The 15,395-nt window shown below is 45.0% G+C and overlaps 1 protein-coding gene across 2 annotated transcripts in view; it reads right to left on the minus strand.

Annotated features, from left to right (window-relative positions):
• LOC311032100 (chemokine-like protein TAFA-5) overlaps positions 1-15,395 on the minus strand; it is a 116,167-nt gene that overhangs the window by 66,293 nt on the left and 34,479 nt on the right. Inside the window, exon 1 of one of the 2 annotated variants that reach the window (XM_084038734.1) lies at positions 10,190-10,845. The exons of the other annotated variant lie outside the window; for it this stretch is intronic. Within the exon in view, the coding sequence (XP_083894860.1) occupies positions 10,190-10,280 (91 nt within the window). The 5' untranslated portion in view covers positions 10,281-10,845. Of the gene's footprint in view, positions 1-10,189; positions 10,846-15,395 lie in introns of those variants that run through there. 2 annotated transcript variants of the gene reach the window in all.

The raw sequence follows: 15,395 nt of genomic DNA on the forward strand, positions 1-15,395 counted from the left end.
ATTTTATAATAAGGTATAATATTGTGTAAGGGCTAGTAGTGATGGACTGGTTACAAGCATCGTCCCCAGAGATTATTTTTCTCATTTATGGCAGCTATACTTACAAGCCATGTTATAATAGAATGTGTAGCAAACCAGAAACAACAACAACAACAACAACAACAAAAAAGTATCTGCAAACTCAAATCTGTGCAAAAATCCTTCTCACAAAGCAAGCAAGCTTTCAGCTTTCTAGAAGACAAGAAAGTGTTCAACTCATTCTGAAACCATGACACAGCAAATGTTGAGGCATCGCCTTCAACGCCAATGTGATCTTCAACACTCTGATTGCATATAAAAACATTTCACTCAATTCAAAATGTGATTTCTTTATGGAACATAATAGTAGCGTAGAACAAAAGTCAGAATTTCACTCTTCGTTTGCAGCATAATGATCATCACAAATAGAGAAAACCAATGACCTCTGCCATCCATCCTCAAATGAATGGCACCGATAAGCATCTCAAGTAACTTTTTGCAAGAAATTTGACTAATAATCTCATTTCTCATTCCTCTCATGTAGAACAGACCCGGATAATCCCAAACAGTGTCGTTGAATCAAATCTTACATGGTATCCTCTCTCTCTCTCACTCACTGCTGGTGCAGGTTACTAGCACAGCCAGTGCCTGTCTGACGTTACCTGAGTTGCCATGGTAACCCTCCCCCCAAAATAATTTATTTCAGGAAGCAGCCCATTGGCTGCAACCTATGACTCTCTCACTCATATGTATCAGTGTGTATATGTGCGTGTGTGTGTGTATATATATGTATATATATATACTCTCCTCGTCCACCTTTCAGTCTGGCTAAAGGCTCCGACTGGAGGAAATGGTGCATCTGCACTCGTGGATGGAGCTGTGTGTGTGTGTGTGTGTGTGTGTGTGTGTGTGTGTGTGTGTGTGTGTGTGTGTGTGTGTTTGTGGATGAGTGTGCACAGAAGAGTGCAAACAGAGGGGAGACACAGAGAAGCCTGTGTCCATGCACGTGTGTGTATTTGTGTGCATTAGAACGTGCATGCATGCGTGTGTGTGTGTGTGTGTGTGTGTGCCCGTATGTGTAACCGTTTGTGCCAATTATTTCATTACCAGCTGACAGATTTCTCTTTCCACTATTACTGCTCCCCTAGCCACAGGCACCAGCAGAAAACTCAACGTACACGCACATACACACACACACACACACACGCACACACACACACACACACACACGCTAGCACGCGGCAAGCAGTTCAAGTCCATCAATTAAGGAGGCAATTTGCTCAAGTGGTTCCACCTGGGCCAAAAGACAGGTGGGTGGCTATGCTCTGTTTACCTATCAGACACAATTAAGGGCGAGATGTCACTGGTTTTACTTCTGCCCTGCCTCTATGATGTCACTTCTGCCTCTTTTTTTCCTTCTTTTTTCCTGTCTGCCCTCAAGTGAAACGGCTCCATGTATTGTTCGTGTGGTTGTGTGCGTGTGTGTGTGTGTGTGTGTGTGTGTGTGTGGGCGATTACGTCATCGCGGGATGATAACGTGTGTGTTTTGCTGTCAATGTGTGGAAACTGAATGACAGACGTTGGAAAACATTCCTTGTGTGTAAGCATGTTGTGTGTCAGGTTATTAAGTCGCTGACATGTAGAAGCAGCAGATGCTTTTTTCTGTCCACACACACACACACACACACACATCTCCATCTTTGACAAGATTGCTTCGGCGAGCCCTCGATGTCTGTCTGTGTGTGTGTCTGTGTGTGTGTGTGTGTGTGTGTGTGTGTGTGTGTGTGTGTGTGTGTGTGTGTGTGTGTGTGTGTGTGTGTGTGTGTGTGGCCTCTGCAGCAATATTTCATCTCCACCAGCGTCCCATAAGAACCTACAGCCCTCCGCGTGTGTTCGAGTGACCCTTTGTGGCCGCGTATGCATATGTATAGACGGCTGCCTCCGCACCTGTGTGTGCACATCCACCCTCGCTCACAGACATTTACTCACTATCTTGAAGAAGAGTGTGTGTTAGGAACGTATGATGACACACACACACTCTGTTTGATGAATTAGACTACAGGAATTTGCGTTGCAATGTACTAAAGCAAACACCAGCATACTGTCTGTGTGTCTACTCACACGTCCGTATACGTATTTGTTGCGACTCCTCTGCGTGTCAACTTCTTCGTCCACGATGTTTATCTGCACAAAGAGTCGGGTTGTGTGTTTCCACGCTGACCTCGCGCCTCGGAGGCGCGTGCACGAGGTAAATCGCACCAACAGGACCCAGCGTCGATGTTTCCTCCTTTCTGCTGTTTGATTTAAGCAAGGGCATTCTGTTTCCTGCATCCCACAAGCCCCATTTCCTTTCAACTCATTGGATTGTGGTATTATCCTTGGGCTTATGTGGCGGTGCACAAGGTATAATTTATTGTCTGTTCAGCAAGGCAAATGTGCAAGCCTGGCATATTTCATTTGCTGAATACATATCATTATTAAAATGTGATTTCCCCCCCACCACCACTCCCATCCACCTTTTTTTTGTGTGTGTTTCACACTGTGTGGTGAAATGCTATCTGATTCATGCCCTTACTGTGAATTTCTTGGTGATAATAACCTCTGAAATATGAAATACACTGTGAGAGCAGGGGAAGGCTAGGGAACGTTATGAAAGGGAAACAATGTATGGCGGTGTCACATCAATGCACATCAAGGCATACCAAACAGAAAGAAAATAGACTTTTCCTGCTTCTCAGATGATTAAAAAACCGGGTGTTCCACCTGGTACCTTATACGCACTTTCTATTTGAGCGAATCTTCCACGTTCAAAGTTTGTCTGCGATACGTATTACTTTTTAAGTGAATAATGCGGATTTAAAAATTCCCTAGCGGCAGCACTGTAAAAGGAAGAAAGCTTTCTGTATTCATGAGTTCGGCTTTAACAGTCCCTGCAGGTACAATAATGAAGTTCCTCCCCCCCATGTGGAATGGACCGTAATGATTATGATGAAGCAGAATCGCCGGCTGTTCCCCCCCTCGCCGCCCCCCTCTGCTGTTGTATCGACAGAGCTGTAAACATGAGCATAAAGCTATGTGTAGCAATGGTGTGACTGAAAGAAAAGTGTCTATTAACAGATGCAGAGAGAGACAAACATGGCATTCTGAGGTATAATCACCGGAAGAGGCAACAGAGCGGAACTCAAAAGTGTGTGTCTCTCTTAAAACTTTAATAATTCACATTGACTTTGTCTCGGTCCGTGAACTAGAAGACCCATAAATCAATTTCCGTGCGATAGCATGTTCCGGTTCTGTGTTTTGAATTTCACGCGCCACCGACTCTGCGTTCAAACGACCTCGCAACTTCATAAGACAAAAGGAGGGAGGGGGGGAGTGTTCCAATACGTAAAAAACATGCCATAATTTGAATAATGTTATTCCGGCGAACCTGTTGGATTACAATCTGACACCCGTGCAACGCTCGCCAGCCGCCTCGATTATGCCGGCGATGATCACCGCGAACGCGTCGAGTTATCTCGCTTTGTTGCGTGACTAACATCCACATCAGCACCTCTCCACCTCCGCACGCCATAATGGCATTAGGAGATAAATGAGCGGCGCCACTCGTTACGACCCGCGATGTTACGGCCCGTCCTTTTACAGTCAGCTAAACCCATTTTCTCTCACGCCGTCGGGTCGACAACGGGAGCGCCAAACCCCGCAAGCAATCTATTCAAGGGTGCGACGAGCTAAGGGGATGTGACGTGCCAATTTCTTTTTTTTTTTTTTAGCGATTTTCATTATGTGTCATTCTATACTAATTCATTTTCAATTGGGCCATAAGAGCTGCCGCTGTAAGCAATTCAAAAAAAAAAAAAAAGGCAGGGACGGAGGAAAGGAGGATCTTGTTTAGCTGCGAGACATCCACCGAGAAAGAAAATAATGATCTTTATGAAATTGCTTTAGACACAATCTGACAGCCGAGACAAAGCAAGTGGCTGGCCCTGTTGGAATCGATAAAGCCTCCATTAGTTTTCCTAAAGAGTAACATGCAATTTGTTTCGGCGGAGCGGCGTGGCATCGGTAATATTCTGCCCCTCTGACACGAAGGAGCTAATGCACTATAGCCAACCTGATGTAAGATTAAACCTACATTTTTTTGTCAGATGGAAATGGGGGAAAAAAAACGCTCTGGACGCAACACGGATCCATAGAGCGTGACCGAGCCTGTTATCGCAGCGACCACATTTGTGTCGCGCCGGGCCTTTTGTGAAGACGGGGGGAAAAAAACCTTGTTTCTTAAAAACCCGTCAAAACACTTTGATCTCATGCACAAAGAAGATCAAACTTCTTAAGTAGGTATTGATCAGCCGAGATGAGCAGAGACAGCGATTGATCGAGCGGCGGGGATGACCTCATTTATACCTTTGACACGGCGGGAAACCACAAATTGAAACCGCGAGAAGGGTAAGCACACTTCTTACCCGCCATTTCCTGGGGAAAGTGTGGATGCATCACACCCAAACGCCCTGATGGGTCACGTAATCAATAATCTAGGGAGTTAGTTTATGAACGGAGCGGACGGAGGTACAGAACCCTTAAATCAGCACTCTCTGAGATTGTATATCTTGATGAATACGCTGTAAGCTTGGGTTAGATGGTCCGAAGGGGAGGAACAATCTCTTTGAGAGATGGTCATGATGGACGTGTTGCCGCTGTTGCAAGAATAAGCCCAGAGGAATCCGCCCACCAGGAGGAAACGCTGATCTGAGAGAGATCTTTCTCCGGCCAGCTGACAAGCCGATAGACAAATGGTTTCTTGTCTTGAACCTCTCAAACTACCGTCCCCTCCTTATTGTCCTCATCTGAAAAACACTCCTCCTCCTCCATCCAATCTCGTATATGTGTGTTTACATGACTAATTGATAGAGCCTCGGCTCTATCGCGGTGACCAGAAAAACATTCTCCAGCTTCAAAGCTTTTAATTAATGATACAGCTGCGGTTATTAAAATCGCTCCTTCCTTAATGCATCCTCTCCCCCCCCACAGAAACCAAGCATTTGGCGCTCGGCTCGCTGATCTGTGCCACGATTTACTGCACGCGTTACACATTTTATCAGCAGCATCTGTATTACGCTAATGCGCCCCGAGGATGGGAGGTGTAGCGTGGCGTGCCCTTGCTGATCCAAGGTTTTACAGAGTAGCTCAATCCTGCGTCTTGGTGCTCGGCTCGGCGGGGGCCTCGGGAGACTTTCAGACGGCACTTCACGGGTGGAAGGCCAGGAATGAAGTATGTTAGGTCGATGCCTTTCTGACATCACTATTTCCAAAGGCCAATGAGTCTCTCCAGTAAAAAACTGAAAACCCAGAGAGAGGATCCTCACAGCCAGCTTTTCATTAGAGTCCAACTCCAGCCACTACCTTTTTTTTATTGTCCCCCAGCACTGCCAAAATGCAATCGATAGGACTTTAGGAAAACTGGGTGCAATAGTGCACACTTTTACTGCCCCACAATCAATAGGAAAACAGTGCAATGAGTAAATATCGGGAGATTTAACCCATGCACAGATGAAATGTGCCCCTGGACGCCGGCCCCGAGGGGGTCGTTTGGAGTTGGGCTTAGATTACCTTGAAAAACAACCACAGGTCCCTACTTGCAACTGGGATTGATTCATTGAAGTGAATGAATTAACAAACCCTTTAAGTAATGAATCAATTAAGCGATTGATTACTGGACATTATCCTAATGGGCATTACCCTTATGGATTAATGCTGATACCGACCATTAAAGATAGATTGTGCTCGGTTTGAATCAGTTTACAGCAGATTACATGCGGCCCAATGAAGCCCGATGCTGCGAGGGGATTCGCCAAGTAAAACGCGGTGATTGTGGCGTTGCTTCTGTATGCTAAAGGTGTATTACTGCAGCATTGAATGAATGCATATGATCTTTATCTGTCATATGCATTCATTTATTACTGCAGCATTGAATGAATGCATATGATCTTTATCTGTCATTTGAGCCTCAAGCTGTGCTTCAGGGCTAAATTCCCTAAAACTCCCCTCCATTCTGCAGATTAATAATAGATGCTTGAAAAGAAGAAATAGTTAATGAGTCGACGCTCCATAGTCATATTCAAATCAGAGCTCACACTGCAGCTCACTCCGGCCTCGTTGTAATTAAACAATCTGTTAGATGCAGGTGATGCCTGGCGAACAACGCCGCCTTTTTAACATCTGCGGCCCCCAAAGTGTAACTCAGCATTTCTGCTTCTTTTAGCACAATTAATGTTCTGCCAGAAAAAAAATGAAAACGGTCACAGATGGCACGAAGATATTGAATGGTTGGACGGAAAAATCTCTGCAATAAATTAAAAGAAAGATAATATAGTGTGGCATAAAGGAAAAACAATAACAACTGTCACTGTTTGGTGCAGAAAGCCAACCATGCTATGCAGTCCCACTCCTGCAGAAAGGCTGCGACAATCAAGTGGTCACTGGCGGGTAATGGGGGTCACATCTCGAGGGCCTGCACCTGACATAGGGTGTAAACAACCTGACAACATTCTCTGAAGTTACACAACATAAAGACTATAGCGTTATTTTGCTATCAAGGTTTTTTTAGGGAAAACCCACCAACAGAAAGACAGTGACAGGAAGAAGCTGCTTGGGACTGCAGACACAAGGTTGCCTTACTTTCCAAGAGCCAAAGAGGTGACAGGGCTTCCCTTCCTCCACGACACCGAGCGTTTGCCACTGCTTGACCCAAATCTGCCCGAGGCCGCCCGGAGCAGAGCTGTCACGCCACAGAACTCCATTCTAATCTATTTTTTTTTTTTTTTTTACCAAAGAGGATGCCCTGGACCTTCTGTCTCTGGTAGATGAAATGGACTTTGGTCAGTGTATGAAGACACATATCTCTGTCGCTTTGGTCCATTACAGCTCGCCCTGTGGGGGTTTTTTTTACCTAAGGATCAATCGCTGCGGTTGTCAGGCAGACTCATGGTGGTAGAGGACATTACGAGGCCACCGGGGTGTGCAGATACAAGCCTTCATTCATGAATGGATAAAAAGAAGAAATAAATGTGACGGTACTCCAATTCAACTTGCCACAGAGACTTTTAAGGCAATATGCCTCTCTTTGAAGTGTGAAACAGCGATGGCGTCTACTCGCAAATTGGGTACAGTTAAAAAAAAAAAGGGAGTTTAGCAGAGGGATTTACCAGGGATTCTCTTCATAACGCCACATATCCCAAAGTGCTGGCTTATTTTAAATCTAATGTGTCATTTGGAGCCCCCGTTTTCTCCGATACTGATGTGTTTATTCCAGAAGACAAAAGCACTAAAGCTAATTTTGTTACGCGACATTTCCATTGGTAATAGCCTGAATACTCCAACCACAGAGGCATATACATCAAGCAGCAGATACAGATCGTTCATTCAAAAGGATTCCATTTATTTCCTCTATAGCTGTAGGGCCCTAAAACTTCCCCATGATTAATAGCACTTAAGGAGGTAATGTCCTTCATTGAGACGCTAATGTTGTAATAGGTTGACAATCTAAAAATAAATCTTTTTTTAAAGAAGCTGCTCTTCATAATTTTAACAGTGAGTAACTTATGGTTATCCCATTTTTTTCCCCTACCTCATCCTGTGCTAAAAAAAAAAAAACAGATTTCCCCTAAGAAACGATTCAATGAAGCTGTCAGACTCTCTATTGCCATGTGACAAATATCTCGGCCAATGAAGACCAAAATGAGATTTGCACATATTGCCTGAATTATTGAAGTGGACAGTGTGAGAAATTCATGGCGCAAGAAAATCCATCCACACTCCCTTCTGCCTAATAATTCAACACTTCTTCCAATCCGGCCTAATTTCTGATCGCACGAGGTCCAACATCACATTGAGCTGACACAGCAAGGTGTACGACTCCCTGGCGTGTTCGGCTAATTAGCAGGCGGATGCTAACGTACCCAACGAATGGTACGAGTATATATACGAAAGTATAGCCAATCTGAGGCAGGGAAGAAGCGGTTTGGTGGGAACATTCTAGCATCTGACAGGCCTTTACCAGTATGATAATTAATACAATATTTAAAATAATGTGTGCTATTGAAAGGCATCACACCATCTGCATTCACACCTGAACCACCAACATGTAAACACCGATGCAGACGATCAATCCATGTTGTGATAGAAGGCTAAAAAGACTAAAAATACACCATTCCTCTCCCTTTTCTATGTGTGATTCCCATTGGGGAGGCTAGGGTTGTTCTTATGAAAGAATATGTGAGGGAAGATTAAAAAGGGCTCTGTCCTTTTTTTTTTTTAAAGCCCCCCGTGCACGCCTTTCATTATCCTTGCCCCCCGAAAGATTGCGCTCTAATGCGGCTTTTGAATGTTATTGGCCCTCACAGCTGGCTGTGACCTTGGCCATTCTCATGACCTGAAGTGCAGCATGATTCTTCGTGTGCTCCTCTTCCTCATCCTCGCTCTCTGTCTTCTTAAAAGAGACCTCAGGAAGGAGCTTTAATTGCATCTTCTCGCCACCGAGTGACCCCCCCCCCCCCCCTCCCCCTCCACCATCACCACCGTCACCATAGAGGGGGGGAAAAAAGAGCTATTCGGTGTCAAGTTTGAAAGCGGAGAAAATGCAGGCTTAGGGGGAAAAAAAAAACACCTTGCCGTAAAAGCACAACATGATACAGATGAGCGACTGTGCGGTGAAGGTCAAAAATATTGCCTTGCCAGTCAACAAGCTCAACACTGCTGATGGCCTGAATCTAATGAGAGTCCTTCGCATTAACACCGCCACGAGCAGCACTTTTCTCTCTCTCTCTCTCTCCATTTTGTTAGGTGGCCACACACAATCCTCTTTTTGACCTCTGTGCAAAAAAAAAGGGCTAGCATGCCAGAGTAAATTAAAACTCCAAAGGAAGGCTTCGGGACATGTGCCAGTACAAAATCCTGAACTCCCCTCTTGTCTCCTATTTTGGCTGACGGACAAGTTTTTTTCTCCCCTCCATCCCTCCCCCTCTCCCTTCAGTATGGCTGGACATTCTCCCATCCCGCAGTACTCCACCACGGTGATGAGAGTGTTTGCCACTGCTTGACCTGAATATCTGCCCAGGCCGGAGGCGAGGAGGGGTCGGCGTTCCAAACCCCGGCTTCTCCACAAAACCGGCACAAAAGGGGAAAACCTGTGACAGTTCCTAAGTGCCAAACACACTCTGCTTGCCCAGGGGTAAACATGTACAAAGGGAATATTAAGTGCTGTTTTTTTTTATGCCAGGTTCATACAGCAACTCCTCGGGTTACGCCATTTGACTTCCATGAGGAGTTGTGAGCAAAAAGTGCACTCAACTTCTGTGTGAATATCTCCCATGAGACGATGTGTATTTGTTTATTATTTTTTTGCTAAATTAATGACTTGACATGATGGATTTGGATTGCTGGTGATCACCGGTCATTAAATCACACGTCATTCAGTCAGCTGAATGTCAGTTAATTATGCAACTCAATTAATCACCCTTTAAAACCACCTGAGCACACTCGCACACAATGCAGTCCTGCAGGCTGTGTCTCCCCCATACAGCATGGGTACTGTATGCGACACACACATGGTGCATTGAAGCACCGAGCTGTGATGTGATGTGGGTGAACGACGACCGGGATTGATATTCATCCCCGGTTTTTGAACATAAATGGGGAAAAAGAAAACACAGTGGAAGGCAGTGGAACGACGTTAGAACCGCTTGACCTCAATGTTACCCTAAAGCTAGACTCTAGTGCCATCTATTGAAAACGTTTACAACAAATCAGTATTCTACACAAGCAATGGACTGCTGCTTTTAATACAGACTTCTTCTTTTTTTTCTTCCCCTGCAGAGTTTCATTCATTTCTGCGATTGATCAAATTGATCAATCGATCACCCTCCGGTCAGTGACTTGTTGATAAGGGAAATTACAATCGTGCCTCATGCAAATTCGCTTTGATTTTTTTTTTTTTATTTGACATCGACTAATGCAACACATAGATGTTCGATCACGATTGCGCCGAAGCCATCCAGACACTCCGCACTGCAATTGTTGTTGCGGAAAAACTTCATATGAACTACATGGGAAAGCGACGGCGCGTTGAGACCGCGTAAAAGTGAGCCATTTCGGCTGGAGTTCGACACGATATTACCTTCTTTGAGCAGGCGGTTGTGGATGAGGAGCAGGAGGAAGCAGCAGATCGCCGCTCCGGCGAGTGCCCACGCAACTCGGAGCAGCTGCATCCCGGCGGTGTGCGGAGGGGTTTCGTGGCGGACCGAGACAGCCGTGCAAGCGGGAGAGACGCACTCCACCTCAGCTCACAGACACGCGCTGACTCATAGTCTACCGGCAGCGGAATTCAGCATTCTGCAATCTCCCGTGCGAAATCCCCCAACTTGATAGTCCCGATGTAGATGTGACCAAATAGGGCTGCCGTATAACAAACATACAAAAAAAAAAAAAAAAGACGCGCTCGATTTAGTGCGTCAGAGTGGCTCCAAAACGGCGGCGGCGATTAACTCCCAATCGAGGTCTGGAGGACTGGCATCTCCCCCTCACTTCTCCCCCTCTTTTCGGTCGCTTCAAGAGTCTCTCGTCGGCTCCGGTGGCGCCGCGCGCGCTACGGGTTCGGCGGAGGAGGCTGCGCCCCTCGGTGCGTCTCCGTCTTCGAGTGCGCGAGGCGGTCCACGGCGATGCTGCGGCGCGCAGATGATGATCACCGCTCTCCGCTGCATGTTACGCACATCTCTCCCACTGCTGGGGGGAGGCGAAGGCAAACACTGCCAACCAAGTCTCCTTGCAGCCTCTCTCTCTCTCTCTCTCTAGCTCTCTCTCATTCCCCCCTCACTCTCTCTGTCGCGCGCTCTCTCTCTCTCTACCGGTTCTCGACTATATTGCTCTGTTGTTCCGTCACTTTCCCTCTCCCTCTGTCGCCCCCTCCCTTCCTCTCTCTCTCTCTCTCTCTCTCTCTCTCTCTCTCTCTTTCCTCTTAGATTCAGTCCAATGCAACTCTTGCCTTTTACGCACGAGAACTGCCAGTTTCATGCGTCTCCTGCACAATCCCTGTTCTTCTTCATGTGCGCGTCATACATCTTCAAAACATTATCTTGTGTGCGGATCGAGCCCCTCGAGCCCCTTTGACTTTTGTCAAAATAAAAATCAAACTAAGCAAAGATCTGGCTGCACATTCCATCTAGTTTCTTCTCCCACCAGATTATGGAGATCAAAACAGTCGCAGGCATCTCTCTCTCCCTCCATCTATCCCTGTGTGTGTTCCTTATACAGACGTCGGCTGTTTTTCCCCCCTTTTTTTTGTCTCTGCTTAGCTCCAGGTTACGTCACAACTCCCCCAAATAATCTCCTCCAGCTACAAGGCACGCCATGGCGCTGCTGGGGAAAGGATGTTTCCACTGATAAATAACAACGAGCAAGCTGTGGGCTGCAGGTGAACATCAAGTCAAACTTTGAAAGAGTTTCGTGTTCGTAACCTTCGATGGGGATTAAGGTTAAACTTCCATCCAAGAAATTTGAAGAAAAGTCTGATTTTAAGGTGGATTTCATGCATATTATCCCTTAAATTTAGGTGGGTAAAAATGGAAAGTGTGCCTCCTGGTTATTGGAACAAGCAATAGTCTTTGGGTAGCCAAGCTGGAGGCTCATTCTCTAAGAATATTCACACACCTCCTGAAACCTCTTACACATGTAGCCTAAAATTTCATCATATTACAAACATAAAGAATTGATGTTGTTGCAAATTCTTTAAAAGCTTCTCCTGCTCCCTGCTCAGTTTGAAAAAAAAAGGACGTCTTGATAAGTGAAAGCAATGGCTTTGGAGGAGAACCAATATTGAGCATCAAAACAATAGCTTGTGTAATCCCCCCTACTGAGCGCCATTGTTTCTGTTTTATGGTAAGCCTTGCATGATGCAGGATATTCATTCATCCAGTCAGTCAGTCATTTGGAAGAGATGGGTCAGTTTGCACACAATAACCCATATGGCGGCTCGAGTGATTGAACAGCGGTTCCTCCTCGTGCTGCTCTAGAGTTTCGTCTGTGTGCTCGGAATTGAATCCGAGTGACGTGATCGGGCGACTGATGATGCCGCTCCAACCAGAAAAAAAAATGTCATTGGCGTGTCAATAAGGTTGGCTCCTGCAGCTACGGGCGCTAATTAGCTGATAACCGTCTCTGCTCGCCGGCGTGCCAGACATGTGTATGTGTGTGTGTTTGTTTGCATGCCACTATGTGTGTTTATTGTGTGTGATGGTGATGATGATGATGGTGATGGTGAGGACCCACCCCCCAATCCCTGACACCTCTAGCCTGCCTTCTCTCTGACGTTGTGATCCACCGCCTGGAAAGCAATTAACAGAGACTTGACCTCTACGAGGATTTGGGTGGTGGGGAAACCGTGTGCGCTTGTGCATGTGTGTGTGTGTGTGTACATCTAACGTCATCATCTGCCGAGCCTACATGTAGACTTCGACGGTCGTCGGACGAGCCAACTAAATATAACTGCATGTGCATAAAGCCTAATTAGGAAACAGTTGGAAACAGCGAGACAGTTTGGTGTGCCGGCGGAACCAATTACATCGATTCACATGGTTTTCCCTCTTTATGCACTTCTGACATTTCGCCCGATGCACTTGAACATGTAAAATAGTCCCAAATGACCCACGCCATATGCACAGCGTTTGAAAATGTCTTTCTTTTTTTAAACACGTTAAGTTGACAACAGCAATTTTGCTGTAACGGAGTGGAAATACTTAGAGCATGGATAGAATGCAGCTTCTACATCTACTAGTAATTAGGCTTTTTTCCTGTTGAGTTAGGCTCATTTATATATATTTTATGTGTGGATCAACAATCACTTCATGTTCACGTTCACTCGGCACGTTAACAACCTCCACACGCGACTCAGTTCATACTGTAACGTGTGTGAGAGAAAACAGGCCAAATGAGGCTGTAATTCTGCTCTTTTTACATCCCTTATAGGTCAAGTGTCACCACGCATTTTCAAGATAAAGCAGCGAAAAAAGGCGAGAATGGATTCTTCCATGTGTGTCGTACACGAAGCAGAACGAAGCAACTATTTACTTTAGTTACTTAAAGCAGTCTGAAAGCCCTTAAAGGGGGCATATGATAATTTCTAGGCTCATACGTGTATTCGGGGTTTCTACAATAACATGTTTGCATGCATTCATGTTTAAAAACACAAGTCTGAATACACGTATTCACCCTCCGGCTCTTATTCGGCACTCTAGTTTCCGTGATATGTCTCTTGTGTTTGTTGACACTGCATTGACTTCCTGATTGTTTATCCGTGTAAATAAGAAGAGGAGGAATTTGCTAAATCAACCAATGTTTTACTTTATATGGATACAACAAGAATACATGATTAAAACATGACATATATAAATAAAATAAAATATACAAATGGAATCCTACACTTCCCATAATCCAGCTCAGTAAAAAGCATCATTTATTAACCCTGATGACATCATCGACAACGTTGGGAAAAGTCACAGAACACATCATAAAAGCTGTGCAGCGCTTTCATGTATATCGTGATGAGTAAGTGGAACTTTATGCTTGAAGTGTTCCTTCAAATATTCCCTTTCCTTTCTGACATGTACATTAGCATAATGCATTATTGTTATATGTTCTGCATGAACATATGTGATTAAAGTCGTTCCCAGGCCCAGAAATGTGCAGTATGTTATCCTACACAGTCACTCTAGACCCTTTAGGGGGTCTGGACCTCTGCTGTCTGCAATATGCCATCAATTCAACATCATATTTTAAGCAATAATCCTAAAATTAGGAAACGTCATGAGATATCAAGCTGATAAAACAATATGATGTATTTTTTTGAGCTGTTAAAGAAAGCCCACGTATCCCTTTATGCTCCCGCTACAATAAAGTACAATACAATTACAAATATTTGTATGCTTGTGTTTAATGTCCCACGTTCAATCCTGAAATTAAGTTTTTAAAATCACACTGGGGCTATTTCTGGTACTGCTGCGCTGCGCACTATTCTGTCTAGACACCGTTATAATTCCCCGTTAGATGTTTGCTTACTATCCTCTGTTTATACTACAAGGAGTGAGCAAAAATGTTTTGGAGACGTGCTGTAGAATTCTTTTTTATTTATTTTTCCGTAAATTATTAAACCGTTTCCTTTCCCCATCTCTATCCTCACACCACCCACCTCCAGTGCTGCCACGTCTCCTCTCTCTCTCTCACTTTCTCCCTTCCTCTATGCCGCCGCCCCCTCACCACTGCTTTCCTTTGCCAGGAGCCAGGAGAGGCGTTACTTGCTTTGTCCTCTGTGCAGGTCACTGGCGGCGTGCCAGACAGAGCCCGGTGCCAATAAAAGCCATGAGTAATGGCCTAAAACTTCTACATTCGCTATGTTTCCCATTATTTCCCATGGTCAATAAATCTGAAGGAGGGCTTAATCAGAGGGAAAAGCCGGAACATACGGCTCATGTCCAGCAGGGTGTCAAACACTCAGATTCTTACAGTTTAATCAGAGATAAAAAATAAAAAAAATGGGAGGCGGCAGCCATTGGTTCGGCTTCCCTCGTGACCCACTTTGCTTTCTGACAGGTGGAGCCATTATTGTTTGTGCAGACGTAACACTCGCGCTTGTCTGTCACGAAACAGCGGCTGCCTCCGAGATGAGGTCGACTCATAAAGTTTCATTAAAAAAACTCAATAGACAGGTAACTTAATAAACGCTCCTTCATTCGAAACGTTTCAAAGAAGGAGCGGGAAGCCGCCGTGCAACAAACCGACAGGGTCTAGCAGACGGATATTACACTGTACACACTTTTCACATGCACTTCTTTAACTCTATTAAAGGGCCTGAAAGGGGTTTTTTTTGTAATCAAACTACATTTTCTTCACAATAAAACGCTCAAATGTCTTATGAGGTTCAATAAAATCCTTGATGCGGTCTTATTATTGTGCAACTAAACTAATGATACAATATAAATATGCACATTGCATATGAAGTAGGGTGAAACAAAAATAATAAACCAGGGCAGAAGAAACAAGCTATAATCCATGATTAAAGTTGATGCGGTAAACTTGCTAACTTTACAAACAAAGTTGCTTATTTACACATCCAGCAGATACACAGGCAGAAATTAGCTAAAGTTGCTAAATTTGGCTGCCGTTGGGTGCTCGGCAGGTATGGAGATTACTCACTGGAAGCTGCTGGTGAAGACGCCACGAGAGCTGTGAGAGTGAACCACAACATTAAGCCGGAAAAATCAAAGACGCTGCAACACTCTGAGGGGAAACTGCTGAGTCAGACAATAATTCTCCGCGGGTTCATCACTACAAGC

This window comes from Eutrigla gurnardus, assembly GCF_963514095.1.
Source record: "Eutrigla gurnardus genome assembly, chromosome: 21".
Taxonomy (NCBI): Eukaryota; Metazoa; Chordata; class Actinopteri; order Perciformes; family Triglidae; genus Eutrigla; species Eutrigla gurnardus.